The 16,759-nt window shown below is 47.5% G+C and overlaps 1 protein-coding gene across 2 annotated transcripts in view; it reads left to right on the top strand.

The window, feature by feature from the left end:
* Positions 1–16,759, top strand: part of NRAP (nebulin related anchoring protein) — a 515,982-nt gene that overhangs the window by 171,353 nt on the left and 327,870 nt on the right. For both annotated transcript variants that reach the window (XM_069611850.1, XM_069611849.1), the window contains exon 9: positions 14,305–14,397. In XM_069611850.1, coding sequence (XP_069467951.1) covers positions 14,305–14,397 — 93 coding nt within the window. The remainder of the gene's footprint in view (positions 1–14,304; positions 14,398–16,759) is intronic.

Here is a 16,759-nt window from a genome sequence, read left to right as displayed (position 1 = left end):
GTGCAGGTTAGCAAGGACAGAGTCAGCGGGAGAGTCAGGAGCAGGGATGTGAGGGAGGATGAAGATGGAGGCGAAAGTAGCAACTGACACTGGCTTCATTGGTCAAATGTTGGCAAAGGAGGCTGGCAGTGCAGGGGGTGGCACTAATAGAGGGCCAAGGTGCCCCAGGTCGGAGAAAAAGAGAGAGTGGTCAGACCAGGAGAGGGGGGTGGTGACCGGATTGAAGATAGGAATGTCATCAGAGATGAGGGCATCAAGAGTGTTGCTGGCAGTGAGTCGGGCCGGAAGGAAGAATAGTGAGAGAGATGGAGTCACAGCGAACCCGGATCTGAGCGGTGGATGATTCAAGAGAGTCGAGGTGGATGTTGAAGTCACCCAGGAGGAGAAGTTTGGAAGAAGAGGTTGAAAGGGATGAGACCAGGCCGGCCCATTCAGGGAGGAAGAGGGAGATAGGGTCAGGGGTCTGTAGATAGTGGCGAGAGTGAGAGAGAGAGTAGGCGAGACCCCAAGCCTACCGACGAGGCATTCAAAAGAGGAGTAGGATTGAGTAGGAACGATGGAGACAGGGATCCACTCGGTGACAATCAGGGCCACTCCACCCCCAGGCCTGTTAGGTCTGGGTTTTGAGAGGATTTTGTAGCCCTCAGGAAGGAGAATGTCTAGAGCAGTGACACGAGCTGGCATTGAACCACATCTTGGTAAGAGCGAGGACGTCCAGATCAAAGTATTCAAAAAAACGTCAGATGTCCGAGAAGTGTCACACAGTAGAGAGAGTATTCAGAGTAGCTAAGTGAAGCTGGTTACCACCTTTAAAGGTTTTCCGAGGGGGTGTACAGGGCGTGATACTACCATCAGTGGTGGTGGAGAAGTGAGGGGAGAGGAAGCAGGGGTGGCAGGAGACGGGAGGAAGTTTATGAGAGATAGCAGGTGCCGGTCAAGAAGTAGAAGGGTAGGTTGAGAACCGTGGGCCATGATAGTGCCATTGTGATAGACATTAATGGTACACCTAGAAGATGAAAGTATGCAAGGAGGTGGCACCATTAATGGGTGAGGAAGGAAAAGGAGAAAGAGTGGAGACCAGATGTGGAGTCCATAGGTCAATAGAGGGGACATTGAAGAGGATGTCTTTAATAGTTTGTCTGCATGGGATGAGGGTCCACATGCTAAGTGTGAGGATGGGGGAGGACAAGGTGGGAGGGGAGAGTGCCCTGTAGAACTTAGGGGGAACCAGGCAACCAGTCACTGAAGCAGATGAGGGCGTTAGCAGGGGAGGGGAAGAGGGAAGGAAAAAGAGAAAAGGAGGGTCTTGAGGAGCCTGCGGAACCTAAGGAGATCCACCTTAAGCCTGAGAGGGGCAGGGAGACCATTCCAGAGGGAGGCTCCTGCAGAAGAGGCAGATTCACCCCCCCCCACTCTCTACTTAGAGAAGCATCTGATCTGCAGAGAGCTGAAGCTAGAAGACCGAATGGCTCTAGCAGGGGGCATTTAGGGAGAGAGAGTTGGTTGAAGCGGGGACCCAGACCAAAGAAAGCCTTGTGTATGATGCAGAGGGTCTTGAACTTGATCGTAGCATCAACTGGGGGCCAGTTGAGGGATGAGATTTTAGGGCTGGAGAGATGCCGCCCCTGGGCTTGATGCCAAGGATAAGTCTTGCAGTCCTATTCTGGATGAGTTGAAGTGGGGCGAAAGGAGGATGAAGGAAGATTGAGAAAGTGGTTGTAGCAGTAGTCCAGCCTAGAGAGGTCCAGAGCTCTAGAGACACTGAGTTTCTGGGGGAAGGTGAGGAAAGGGAGAGTGCCTCTGAATGCCAGCTGCCAGCTTCTTGGCAAGGTCCGGAAGGTGAGGAGAGCAGGTGAGAGAGGAGTCATCACCAAGGTTTTTTGCCCCACAAGAGGTTGAGGGGAGGGGACCCATAGAGGGCAGCCAGAGGGTAGAAGGGAACGAGGGAGCATGGGACCCAATGAGAAGGATCTCAGTCATTCTGGCATTAAGGCAGAGGTCATTGGCAGCACACCATGCCTGAATAGCAGTTAGACAGTCAGGCATGAGAGAGGAGGAAGCAGAGGCAGTAGAGGGAAGCTTGAAGGAGAGCTGTGTGTCATCTGCATAACACTGGAAGTGAGGAGAGGATGAGGAAATCAGGTGGGCCAGAGGGGTGAGGTAGATGTTGAAGAGTCACAGCAAGAGGATAGAGCCTTGAGGAATGCCGCAGGTGGAGCGTGTGATAGATGAGAGGAAAGGACCCAGTTGAACCTGGGAAGGTCGGTGGGAGAGGAATGAGGTCAGCCAGGCCTGTGATTCCAAGGGTGTCACGGAGCCGATTTGTCAGGGTGGCATGATTGACCATGTCAAAGGCAAAGGAAAGATCCAGAACGATAGGAACGGATGGAGAGTTGGAATCGAGATTTGAGTGCACGTCTTCACGGGGTGAAGTGTGGGATGGTTAGGTGAGCATCCGGTGGGCCACCTGGAGCATCCATCTGGTGCGGCCGTGGCAACCTCTCTATATGAGTGCCCCTAGGGTGACGCCCTTTCTTCAAGGTACTTGTGAGCAGATGTTTTAGGGCACCCTGATGTGAGCCGGTATATGTGGTAGTTGACAGCCTGTAATGACTGATCTTGCATGAGAGTGGGGGGGACACAGGCAGGAGTGAAAGAAATAGGAGCATGCAGTGGTGGGCACCAAGCAGATGGTGGGAGTGGTCCCAGAGCAGAGTGTTCAGAGTAGCGATTCCATGGAGGAGAGAGTACCGGTGGGGTCCCATTCCATGGAGTGGGAGAATAGGTCAGCAGCAACGTGCGCGCCTTGGAAGCAAGACAACACGAAGCAACACAGGTTCGATCCCTGGGTCCGCACTTAGAAACCTCCGGGTGTTTAAGTGCGTTATAAATACGCAACTAATACAAAATAAAACAACAATTATGCAACTAAAAAACAAAACAATTCCTGTAACAACGCCTCGATGCCCGTGGTCTGTGTGAGCACTTTAAACATGTAAAATATATTCATAAATAAAATGGAGGACAGAGTACCGATGGGGTCCCATTCCATGGAGGACAGAGTACTGATGGGGTCCCAAGTAGCAAATTAGAATGCTACATGGTCAAATTGCAATATCTATGAGCCTGTCAGACAAATGACTTTGGGCGAGGGGGCAAAGTCACAAATAAGCACTCTTTGTGTTGGGTTCCTGGGGTGAAATCACATTGGGGCAGAAGTAAGCAAAACCTCAGCAGGGCAAAGTTACAGTGGAGACATGGGGCAAAATGATATGGGACGCTTGGGAACAAATTCCAGTGGGAAGAATCACAGCGTAACACCTGGGAGTAGCAGTACTGCACTTCTGTTAAAACTAAAAGATGCCAGCCTAAAGGCTGGCTAACCACACCCTGTACAGCGCTCCGGCGCTCTCAAGCTAGATCAATGCTTTAAACAGTAAATACAAACAAAAAGAGTATGGTCGAAAGTAGTATGGTGAGCATGTTAGTGAGGGGTGCAAGCAATCAAGCCACATATAGCAAGGCATAACATGGATCACCAAGGCACGAGAGGGACATAACAAGGCATGGAAGGCACAGCAAACCAATACGAGTCATAGCAAAGCAAGAAAAGCCTAACAAGGCAAAACGATCATTTCTCCTCCATCACCTCTGCCACTGGCCACTGGCCTCTGCAGACAGCTCCCATTTCAGTGTCTCACTTTTCCACTGTTAGCCACCGCTCCCACTCTCATTTCCAACCTATGAAAAAGATGCAATGTGCGCTGTGTTCAACAAGGATCCTGGCCTTAGCAGATATGGGGAGGTCGCAGACTGGGGACTCCACTCAGTGCCAGAAGCAAAATGCTAAGGTTTATGGGAGCCATGGGCTTTTTGTTTCTGAGAAAGAGCTGCCTGACCAGTTTGGGGGAAGATGCTATTATAACTCACCCTCCTCCTTAGTTACCCCTTATTGTGAATGTCAGACATCACCCAGTCACTGGTTTAAGGTGTAATTCCTCACCACTGTACTGTACTGTAGCGAGTTGCTACTTTTTCACCTCTAAAGTGTCATCTCATGGAGTTGAATGCACTCGTTACATTATGTTACGTTTCTTAGCTTTTGTAATGTGCCAGTCAGACATTATGAGATGCATAACAATCTTATTTCAGTACCTTTGCTATAGTGGCTGCAACGTGCATATGAGGCATTAACTGGCATGGATTGATATTAACATTGCGTTCGGGCAACTCTTGGCATATTTTATGTTAGATTATTTTAATTAACTAGAATTCCAAATACATTTCAAGAAGATGAGTTCTATTTCCCTTTTTGGCGCCAACGCATGCTCTGTATCAAAATATTTGCACAGTCCAAATACATGACCACGGGGGACCCCACAAAAGGTGCCTGAGGTCAATGAGAGGACCAACCTTTCCAACGCTGGGGGTCTTTTCTGGATCATGGCACTGACTGCCATTCAGACCCCATGGGTGCTCACCTCCTTCCACAGACTGGTGGCACATCTCTTGCACCACTGTGAAGGCTATGCAGTGCTAATCTTGATGATGTAGTCATCCACTTTCCAGACTGGGGGATCCCTTAAAACACCAGAGACTTTTCTGTTTCACCCTCAGATATGCTGGACTCGCAGCCACTTCAGCCAGGTGGACCCTCACGTCATCAGTGGCAAAATACTTAGGATGATGTCATGTTAGATAGGGATTGATAAAAGCCTCAGGTCACCAGGGTACGGCTATGCAGTGTCATGGCTGAGTGCATTGCATAGCAGCATTAAGGTGCATTGGTTGAGCTGCTTGGTGTTCCTTTTAGTGGAATAGGGTTATGTCGGTGTTGGGATTGAGGTACATTGGCAGAGCAATTTTAAGGCTCTGTTGGTGGAATCGTAGGAGGTGGATGCAATCATGATTTAGGTCCCTCCACTGAGCTGGTTGGGGAGTGACAGAGCTATGATAGCAAGAAGGGGTGGAGGGGGGCGGCGTCTGCAGAATAGGTCTGAGGTGGACGAGGAGAATTGCGTGTTGGTCCACACTTGGAATGGCAGGGCATGCCGTAGACAGGACTGAGGTGCTTTGTTAGATCTGGGCGGCCTTCACAGCACTGGAATAAGTTGCAAGTGATGGATTCAGTGTTGATGTTCTGTGCTAGAGCTTGCTGTGGGTTCTCATGGCAGGAATAGCAGAGATGCCGCATGCACGCGCGTGAGGTGCTCTACATAGATGGGGTGTGTAGTCCATTTAATAGTAAGGCAGGAGCTGCTGCAGTGCACGAATGAAGTGCAGTAACAGAGCTGTTTGCAGGGCACAATGCTGGACTACTGGTCCAGATCTGGGACCCCCTCCCTTCTACCTTCATTTGCGCCCTTGGCTGTGTGAACACAACAATTGCTTCTCACTATACAACATCTCAAGCTAATGACATTGTGAATGCTGGATTCTGTGTCTATTCCCCTCTAGCAGACAGCTCTATTCCAACAAGTGGGGTAGAATCAAAGCAGTCCTTTGGAATCAACATCTAGCTCCTGGAGGGCTAGAAGAGAGCTCGCGAAGTGGGCCATTTCATTTCTTCATTTTCTGAAAGTGTGCACTAAATCTCACCAATTTCTTGAACTTGCTGGCATTTAACAAAATTAGAAAAAAAGTCATCAGTACATTTGTTGGTAAACAAAATTCTGCAAAGGGAGGTTTTCCGGTATTCAACACCCCCAAACTTGCAAAACATTTTAGGAAAAATGAATGTCGCTCAAATTGTCTCTTAGTTTGCTGAGAAAATCTGCAGCACATTTCATAACACAACAGTTGAATTTGTAGTGTGCACAATTCTCCCTGGGTGGGGCAGGGACAGGGCGGTGGTAAAAGATGTTAATCGCTACTCAGCTGAATGGTGCTCATTTTGTCATCCTCAGATGGATGAAGGACTGAGAGGAACTGCCGGGATTCGAACTTGGGAGCATGAGGTCACGCACAGAACCTTGTAGTGAACATTAGTTCACAAAGCAACAGACCCAGCAGTTATCTGCAGGTTTTTTTTAATTTACCATAATGAGATGAAAACTCAAGAAAATAATTGAAATTAAGTGTTTGAATTTTCTATTTACTTGGACGGAAAACCCTTTGCTAAAGCACTTATCACCAAATTATAACAAGAGGTGTATAGTTTCAGAAGCCTGGCTTTTTGTCACAAACTAAACAAAACCTCTTACCTGCTTTTTTGACAGTTTCATTTTCCTGTTAAGTAGTATGTTGCTACTAGAAAAACAACAACAAACTGCAGAATTTGGACCCTCCAATGCCATAAGCATAAAATGGAACAAAACTGCATAATCTTGCGAATTTTAAATAGTATGAATTTCGCCCAATCATGCCAGCTGACTTTATATTTTACGCTCTCCGAAATTCACTCATTTTCTGTGGGCACTCGAGGTGGACACTTACCTTCCTCGTAAAGTAAAGTATCATGAGCACCCCAGAACTGGCGCCTCCTGCTGCTGACACCCGAGGACACCGCCCTTAAACCAAGAGAAATGGCCACCAGTTGGCATCATGTTAAGGCAGCTCAGGAATATCCAGTACATCTACATGTATGTGGCTGTCATGTGTTAAGAGGCTTGGAAAACATGTGCACTTCTGACCCTGAAATTGATCATTTCATTTTGTCAACTATAATAATGCGTTGCCCGTTCATCAGCTGGGGAATATTTGCCCTCCTTTCCTGGTTTTCATATACTGTGAAGGTCAGCCATCCATTAGGCTTGGCATTATACAGACGGATGCATCTTACTGTGTGTTGGGGCACCCAGATCCGGGTTATGGCCTTCTTCATGCGACCAAATTGAATTGAGACAGTGTGCAATATCTTGTTGTCTTATGTTATGATACTATGCTATTGCACTGCGCCAAATGTCCACCGTAGTAGTTCCAAAGTACCGCTCCTTGTACGTGGTGTATTGTTCCCCCTGCTGGAGAAGGCCGACCGTGGTCTGCTGGGGAGAAGATCAAATGTCGAGTCAGAGGGAGGAAAAGTGGAAGGAGGAGCAAAATGGCATTCAGAGCATTTGAAGTAGGAGCAAAACAGCATAAGATAATAAAACAAATATTACAGTTACTCTTAAACAGTGCAAATAGTTTGAGTTCACCAGAGGAGTTGATTCAATGCAATAGGTAGGCCAAAATCAATGGACTAGAGTCTTGTATAGGTAAAAAACGGTTCTGGTAGTTAAATGGAAAAGTCTTTGCCACGGTACTCAGAAGTAGTTCATAGAATAAAGATTCATATGTTGGGTCACAAGCTCATTAGGCCTGGAAGTTGCCAAAGTTTCATGCACTTTCGCAGTGAGAGGTAAGTCCTCTCGGTCGGGTTTTCACAGTACCTTATATTGAAGAAAAAGATGCAGCTGAGGACTTCTGTTCCTGGCAGTTCCTGCAGATCTTGCGGTGCCTGAGCCTCAGTCATGGGGACAAGAGGAAGGATGTCGGAGGACTCCTGCACTGCACGGGGACTGGTCACAAAGCTGGCGAACTGGCAAATATTCGATTCCGGTAGCTGTCTTCAAGCACACAAACTGATGTCCTCCCTGGTTATTCGCTTTCCTGCAGCACTCTGAGGAAAATACAACCAGCTCTGAGAAAGGTGACCAGGTGGCTCACGAGTTGATTGGTCCCACCAACTCAAAGGGAGAAGTCGTCCTTGAAGAGCTTCTCTTTCGAGATGAACTTTTCGATTCAGACCTGCAGCAGGGCTTCACCGGGCAAACCAACGGTCCAGGAGTTACAGCAGCCGTCCTCTTCCAGTTCGTCTTTGCTTCTTTCGTTCCAGTGGTCGACTGCCTTCCAAGCCAAGAGACTCGCCTATTAAACAGTTTTCTCCCATTCATTCCAGACTAGCTGCCATTCACCCAGCAGGGTGGCTGTCCTTGCCGGACAGTCAGCCAGCCAATTACACCAGAGTGCATTTGGGTGTCCTAGGAGACTAAGCACAGAGAGTTTCGGGCACCTCCCTCACTTCCTGCCCACCCTAGACACTCGGGTGCCAGAGGTGGTCTTCAGTCCTGAAGCCCGCCAAAGGTGTAGAAACAAAGGGACCAAACCTGGTTTGGCGCACAGAGACAAACTCTAGAAGGTCCTTTCCAAAAAGAATTGGTGAAAAAAGAAGACCAGGACTTGTTTAAACAAAGGGGGCTCAGATGCCATCTTGAAAAATATGGCTCCCATGATTTTTAGCTACCGGTGTTCGCGGTCGGGAAATATCATGGCAGTTCATTGTAAAACCACTGCCACCAGCCATTTCGATAGGAAAGGGTAGCATTTGACTGCTACATGAGTTTCTAGACATAGGGGCTACTAGGTAACCCCTCCAGCACTCTACTGGAAGATAGTGTGTGCTAGGTCTAGGAATTTAAAAAGACTAGTAAAGTCAATTTAACTTTACATTCTCTGGGAAACAGTAGTTTATCCCAGAGAAGGTATTTAAACCTTGGGACAGCCTAAAAGGCTTCCCTGTGTCACTGCACTGAGGGTGCTGTGTGACACACATGAAACGATGATGCCTATAGAGTTGTCCAAAACTCCATAATGAAAGCAATAAACACAGAAAACAACCAGAATTAAAAGGCTCAAAGCCCCAAAGTTTAGCAAAAGAGGTGGAGGCTCTAAGGTAGAGGGAATTAGCACATTTATGGAATCTCCCTAACAATGCAACACATAAATGTATGTGTGGGGTTCATATATGCATTGGGAGTCTAACATAGTTTGGGAAGAATTATAGGTTTGAGGTTGATTAGTTTTGGGTGCTTGAAGGGCAGGGGGGATATGTGGGCTTATAATGAGTTGAAGCCTCCCTGTGCAGAGATCTGCAATACCCCCGCTATTTCATGTGTGCCTGATGGAGGTTGCTGTTTTGTTCTCATTGCACCTTTCTGATTGTTTCAATTCCCCCTCAACCTAACATATCCAGATTGTGAATTGATTGTTGAAAGTTTGGGTGGGGGGTCAGGGGTTATCAAATGAGACTCGATGAAAGACATGCCACAGAGGCAGTATTTTCATAATGCGAAGTGTGAACATTTTCTGCTGGGATCTCTTTCAACATTATTTGGGTCATGTTCATCACTGAAGTCTGTTCATTTCCACTATCAACACAGATCTCTCTGCAGTCGTACCATTATGTTTGGGGAAAGAACCACCACAGTCTCTGACTTTTGATCAGGAAGAGCTATTGTATATTTTCCAGGACTTGTGGGGAGTTTGTGCAGGCTCGGCATGTCTCTGCAAGCCGTCAAGCACCTTGCGCGAGACACCATGCATAGCACGGGCGTGGCTTGCACAGAGGGCTGGGAAGGTGGTGGAACACGGAAAATGGGGAAGAACATGCAAAAAATTGGGCAATTCGAGGTATGGCCACAGGCAGTCCCTCACACACCTACAATTGCGCCAAATGACACATATTTGTGGAACCACCAACGCAGTCTCTCAGCATAGAAATGCCCACGCAAATCCCTCAATCTCTACGCCACCCGAAGGCAGGCATAAAGACACTTGCACATGGGAATTGCAGCATGGAGGTGGGTTTGCATTCTAGTTTAGGAGTGTGCATATGCAGTGCAGCGGGGTGCAGGAATGATTTATGTGGGTTGCACGCAGATTTTACGAGTTTAACCCGAGTTACGAAGTATCATATACATTTTTTCAAGGTGCTGGCAACAGTTATGGGGACCCGGCGCCGGGTCCCCGAGATGTAGGCCTGCTTGTGGGGGACCCCATGAACTGTGTGAAGGGTGCGTGTATTTGCGCCATGGGGAGCGCGCAAATGTAGCTGTTCTGGCTGTTTATGCTTTGCGTAAGGTCATGTCGGGAGCGTTCTGGGTGCGACTTGCGAATACGGTTACTTTGCGCAGTAAGTTCCCTGAATACGCAGTGCGCACATTTTTTATTCTGCATACAGGCTTGCGCAGTGTCGTTCACGGTGCGCAGCAGTAGTGGGAGAAATGCGCACTTTTCCATGAACCGGGCCCTAAATCTGGACCAAATCTAGAACTGCCTGGAATTGAGCTGCAAGTGCAAATACGTTCTGCAAAGATTCCTAACAGCATCTCAAAGGGAGCTTTGGATTTGCTCTAGTTGTAGTTTTGAGGGTCAGGTACGAGGTAGCAGCAAACCTGAGATGCTCTGAGCATTTACTGATTTGCTCCAGTGCAAATCTTCGTAGGCCGGGCCCATAGTATTTTAGGCACACTCTTGGCACATTACTCTGCTGCATTACTTGTGTAGGATCATCGACTGGTCAGATTGCAACTGCTGCTATGCACACCGCTGTCTCTGGAGATTTCAATGCAGCTCTCAGATTGGACATTGATGTTTGCCATTATTACTTTCCTCATTCTTTTGCGCTTGTTTCTGTCCTGTTTGTCGGAAAATAGCTTGTGGGGCCCAGATGTTCCAATTCCAATGCTTTTGTCTGTGGGAATCGTGCTGAGTGTGAGCTTCCTCCAGGGAAGCAACACTTCAAAATAGTTCCATGCAAAGCATTGGTTGACCACCCCTTTTGTTTTTATCCTAGTGTTTTTATAGGATTCATAGTACTTTCCTCCGGCAGCACTATATGGCTTTCTCCAAGAAAGGAAGAGTTCTCAGTAGAAGTCTTATTAGTGTCTAACAATATGGACATGGCCAGGTAGCACAGTGAATTGGCGCTGTCACCACTCAGCTTGTAGATCAGTAGTCATGATTGTGCTTATACAACTATTGTCTTTCCAAGGATGAAGTTCCATTAAACTAGCCTATAGAGAAACATGTTGTTCACAGCGCAAAGTGCTACTGTACTAAGCGCAAGGTAAAAAAGGAGTTTCTGCTGTTATCACAAACCTAGTCTCACATAGGACACGTGCCTAGAGCTGTATTGTGGGGCTCCCCTTACATTTGGAGTTGCTTTATCGGGGAAACCACTGCATGATTTCGTCCAGGGATCTCTTGCAATTTGAAGCATAGTTGGTCTGGTGCTGCAGGGGGAATATTCCTGCTGGTGAAATGCGAATATACCAGCAGAACCTTCTCCCATCCACATCAGGCTTGCCCCATCGCTTCTACAGTTCAGGAAAGAGCTCAAGGCCTTCCTCCTGAAGGAATGGCTCCCCCTAACACCTAGGTCCACCCACCCTAACTGAGACTGGGTGATCTACGTCCCAAAGGGCGCTTGGTTTCTGTGATCTGCTCCCCACTGTCTCCTCCCTTGGTTGCTTGTAGATCCTTTGCTGCCAACTGCCCACCCTCGCCCTCCCTCCCCTGTTAAGCTCCCCGCTCCCTAATTCCCTGCTACCCTCCCTCTGTTCATCCCCCTATGATTGTAATCCGATCCGTTGCTACCCGAAGCTAGATCTGAGCTCAATAAATACTCTAGGAATAATAATATATTATGACCAAACTGTGTTTTTAACTGCTGGCTTTAAATGTTTATCCCCTCCTGCTCCACAGTATTTATCTGCAAGAAATTCAGGAAACCACTTTGAAAGCCTTGGCTAGTAATTATGGGCAGTGGAATTTAGCAATCAAGTGGTAATCACAGCAGAGCAGGCCTACAACACTTGCACTATTTCTTATCCAATGAGTGTTATTTTGGGCAAATTCCATTGTCACTTTATTAGCGGGGTGACTAGTACCCAATCAGAAAAAGGCATGGCACAGACATAACAGTTTCTAAGAGCTTCCGGTATGAAAGGATCTGATGGGTTTCCCGTGGAAGTGGACATTTTTATAGGCAATTCCAATGGCAAGGCCATAGCACATTTGTATGCACATTTCCTGCAAGAGGCCAGGGCCCGATTCATGGTATTGTTTTGCACGGTTCAAAGTGATTTTGCACTGCCGACACAAACCCTGATTCATGGAACTGTTCAAAGTGTATTTTTGCAGTGCAAGGTCTGTGCAAAGTCAGAGCATAGGGACTCATCTTAAGTTGGGTGGTATCCTGGTGGTATTCCCACTGGGATACCGCCCGCACTAATAACGCTACCGCCACACGGTCTGGCGCTATTAATGCCGGATCAGGGGTTTGGCGGAACGGTCCTTCCCCATTCCCCATTGGGCCATTCAGGAATTCTCCATTCCCCATTGGACCCCATAGGGAATTTTCAGTGTGATTACCGTCAGCGGTATTACCACGCGGTAATAGCACTGACAAATCAGCAAATTCCCGGTGGATTTCCCACCAGCTCAGAGCTGGTAGTAAATAGTGCCAAACCCGAGATTTGGCAGAGCCTTAAATGCAGCGGTAATAGCGCTACCGTTGCATTTAAGGGTTACCGTCCAACTTGTGATGACCCCAATAGTCATTTTTGCAGTACAAAATTACTTTGCACAGACTTTGCACTGCAAAAATAATCTTTGCACAGACAGCTCCATGAATCTGGGTTTCTGTGAACCGTGCAAAGAAATCCATGAATCGGGCCCTAGGTATGTCACAATAGAGAATCAACAATAATCTGTCTTTCCATGCAGCGTGCTACCAAGATGCTTGCTGTTTTCTAGTGCTGTGAATAGGAATTGTTACTAGTCGACAATGTTAGCACTTCATGTACCGACCTTTGTAGAAGCAAGGCTCAGTCAGCCCAGTTATGATTCCAATCTGGCACCTGTAGGTTGAACACAAATCACAGCACTGCAAGTGCTCAGTTCACTGAGCTATCTGACCAGCTCTGTATTGGAATGCATTAATAAAACTTCTCAGAAAGGCTGCTTGGTTTCTGTTACAAAGTCAGAAACAGGTTCAATCTCAAGGTACTACAAATCTACAGGAGTCCTATAAGAATCACTATTAAAAGACCCATAGGACTTCCATGTAGGGACTCATACAGGAGGGTCATATGTATATCCTATGGGCACCTTAGTAGAGCCCTTGCCTACTGTTCGCCCAGGGATTCCCTAGGCTTCTAGTAGGAAACTCTTGAAAATTTGCTAGGACTTCAAAAAGAATCCCTAGGTAAAAAAGAAAAACATGGGTAAGACAGAGCTCAGGACTCAATGGCTTACAGCCGCTTGGCCACGGTGGAACACATCTGGTTCTCTAGGGCAAGAAACAAGCCAGGTTTTCAGGATATCCAACAAGAATAATCATGAGATGAATGTGTCTCCAGTGGATCCTAATGGGAATTCCTCGAGGATATCCTGATATCCTGGGTTTTCCGGATATCCAGTGATTATCTTGAAAACCCTTGCAATTGCACGATCTGAATGACCCACGGCCTAGTAAGATCTTTGTTTTGTCCTCCCTCTGTCTTCCCTCCCTTGTCTTGTCGCGCCTAGAAGCACTTGTGTACAGGTGCGCTATAAATGACATATCATATCATATCCGATAGGTCTGTAGGCACGAGGGCCTGAGTTGGGCACCACTGAGTTAGGGCAATCAATAGACCAGATGCTTTCATTGTCTCTGTAGCCATGAGGGATTGCAGCAGTAGCCTTGGGGAGCAGGTGCCGCAACCTGCAACTTGGTGGATCAAGGAGGAGTCAAGGTCTTGGAAATTAAATTAAATATTTTATTTATATTGCGCTTGTACACAAGTGTTTCAGAGCGCAACCAGGCAAAGGGAGGGGAACAAGGGAGAACAAAAACAACGATCTTACTAGGCCCAGTGACATTGAGAACGCGCAAGTGCATGGGAAAGGGGGAAGGTGCATGGAAGGGGCGAGAGGTGGAAAGTGCGGAACAGAGGAGAGAACAGAATAAATAAATAAGAAAAATAAATAAATAATGGTGGTAGTGCAGCCAGCAAGTGGCAAGCACTAGGTTAAGCAGATAGGGTATATCTGATAAGTGCAGAAGAGAAGTGGGTGGGGGACTGTATGGGTACAGATACAGACCCCAGTGCAAGCGGTGGCCCGTAGGCAGTGCAGGAAGGCGGCAGGGTGAGCAGGTACCTGGGCCCGAAGGACAGAGGATGGCCAGGTGCACGATGCTGACAGAGAAACCAGATTAGCAGGAGAGAAGAGGGGCAAATGCAGAAGCGAAGAGGAAGGTCTTGAGGTGCTTCCGGAACCAAAGATGGTTCTCATGTTTCAAGCTGGCAGGGCCGCTGTTCCAAAGGGAGGCCCCACCGAAGACAGAGATCTACCCCCAGCTCGTTTCTTTGAAAAACAACTGACCCTGAGGGAGTTAGAAGTAGAGGAGCGAAGGGTTCGAGTAGGGAGTTATTTACAGAGGGATGGTTGGAGGTATTTTGGACCCAGGCCCCAGAAAACCTTGAAGAGTGGTAGAGAACAGCTGAGCACCAACAGGCACCTAACACAGTCTGGTTTCTCGTCTTCCCCCGCCAGGTGAAGTACCATCAGCGCTACCGGAAGGAGATGATCGGAAAAGCCAGCCAGACCTTGGGAGGTGACGCCGCCCTTGGAAACCAGTTCACCCAGGTACGCAGCGTCGGCGGCGAGGACGAGATGCTAGTTTCGCCACCCCCAGACCGGCCGCCATTAAAAATGCATGACGCAGCATCATTATTCCCGCGCGCTCCGCGGCGAGTGGGCCTGTCCCTTCCCGAAAACTTTCCCTCTCCGCCACATGAAAGCGCGCAGCCTCAAAGCAAAGGAAAGTGCTTGAAAAGCGGATTAGGTCCCCGCGCCGATTTGCATGTTAATAATAGCGGGCGGCGCACGCCGTCCCTTTCATGAGCGTTATTAATATTCAAAGGCGGGCCGGGGGAGTCAAGGTCACGGGGATGAGAGATGAAAAAATCACAACAGAAAAGAAAAACACAAGCACACAGAGTGTGCAGGTTCAGCGATGCGCAGGGTTTGAAGTGTGGCGTGAACAAAAAAAAATATTCCCCCTGGTTCTGAGACACACGAAGTCAATCCATTACCGTCATTAATGCAAACTGACGGGCGTGGGGGGGGGGCTTCCCTTGTACTACATGGAGTGTCCTTCCACAGTTTGCCCAAGGCCCCCAAACTCACGAGGCCCATTAAAGAACAGGCCGTGGGGGGCGACTGGCTGCGCGGCGCCTCTTGTAACACAAGGGGCCGCCAGCGAGGCGTCAGAATTTTAAGAAACGCTCAAGGGAATCGTTTCCCCCAGATGTAAGAAGCATCCGTGCTTCTAGCGTCATGACACCAGGCTAAACTTAAGACGTTATTTGATGACAACAGAGCCTTTGATAAGATTCTGGTTCTGTTTTAAAATCAAGACTTCACAAATAAGGACGACAACAATATCGGCTACAGAAAGATCTTTATTTAATTATTTTGTTAATATGTTTTGTAATCTGCACACCGCCACATCCTTCCATCGGCCGCTTACTCCTGGTTTTTATCCTCTTGTGAGTGTAGAGCGCGTTGTTACTTCTTCCTAGCTAGGTGTGAGCTGCACACACCCTACTACATATTTATTTATTTATTTTATATTTATAGAGCGCCCAAAACCCAGGGGCACCAAGGCGCTGGCTACACTAGCGTTTCCCTGATCTCGCCTCTGGATGCCCCGCCCTAACCGCACACCCTAGCCCTCTCCCCTGCCTCCGTGCCTTGTGACGGTAAAGAGGAGTAGAGGTGGCTAGTAGTGATCACCCACTTATGGCGTCACCATGTCCCACCCCCATTTGGAGTTTGCCCTTTAACATTTGCATTCAATCTTCATTTTTGGAGGCCGACATTTTTACTTCTATATGTTTGTATTTTAGCATGACGTTTTCATGTCTGCCATCAGGTCTATTACGAATGGTTAATGCCCGCAGTGATTGTCTCCGTGTCGCCTCATTTTCCCTATAAAGTGTCAAATGTATAAAGCGCAATTGCACTGGGGTAGGTAGAAATTGATGTTTTGCAAACCACCTTGTTAGTTCAGTGTGTGATTTTGTGTTTTTTCAATGACAGAAAATACAGAAGATGCTAATCCACGAAACAGCAGAAATAGCATATATATATATCAAACCAAATTCCAAATTCAAATGCAAATCAAAGACACATTAAATGTAACGCCAAAGTCGAATCAATACAATTTAAATGAGTAAAGAGCCTGTCTACAATGATGGCTTTGCCCCAGAATGCTAGTTGTGGTAGTTGGCATTCCATCCTATTAGCACATTGCCCGTAATGTTTGAGGGCAAAACAGCTGTGCTCGCTGAGGACCTGAGCTGATAGATTTGCTGCTGGAAAATACTAGTTCACCTATAGAAAGATGACACCCAGGAGGAGCAAGCCCATTATGGCAGACATGCTTGCTGGCCCCCTTAAAAGCATTCCCCAAACACCCTGGGCGCAGGGAACCTTGCAATGGAAAGAGGGCAGCATTGATGTCCATAATGTCATGTGACGGAGCAGAGAGCGAGCACACTTCTGCTAAGCCTGTGTCATCGTATCAGGCATGCTTGGCAAAAACATCAGAGAGAGTACAAGGGTTCATGAAATGTGCTCTGAAATAAGCAATGTCAGGGAATCGACCGTTAGTGGATCTAAAGTTGGCCAATGGCAGTAGGATATGGTAGTTTACTACTGTGATAAACAGAAAATACTAGCCAGATCAATGGTAATAGGAGAGGAATTCAACAGCAACAGATGTCTACGATTTTTACACAGCTGGGTTCTTATCCTGATCTCGGCCAATTAGCAAAGGAAGGATGGGAGGAACAGGCAATGTGATGGTTTTGGCTCACAGAACATGGACTATGTAAAAGGGTGATGACAACCACTGAACCCTGACATTACCAGCCTGTTTTTTTCCCACATGCCTTACAGTGCTACAAGCATCTTGCAATCATATAATATTGTCACTCCCCAA

This window comes from Ambystoma mexicanum, chromosome 8 (genome assembly GCF_040938575.1).
Source record: "Ambystoma mexicanum isolate Mex_15411 chromosome 8, UKY_AmexF1_1, whole genome shotgun sequence".
In the NCBI taxonomy this organism is placed as follows: domain Eukaryota; kingdom Metazoa; phylum Chordata; class Amphibia; order Caudata; family Ambystomatidae; genus Ambystoma; species Ambystoma mexicanum.
The sequence above is the reverse complement of the archived record's forward strand: the minus strand, read 5'-3'. Positions and strand labels throughout refer to the sequence as shown.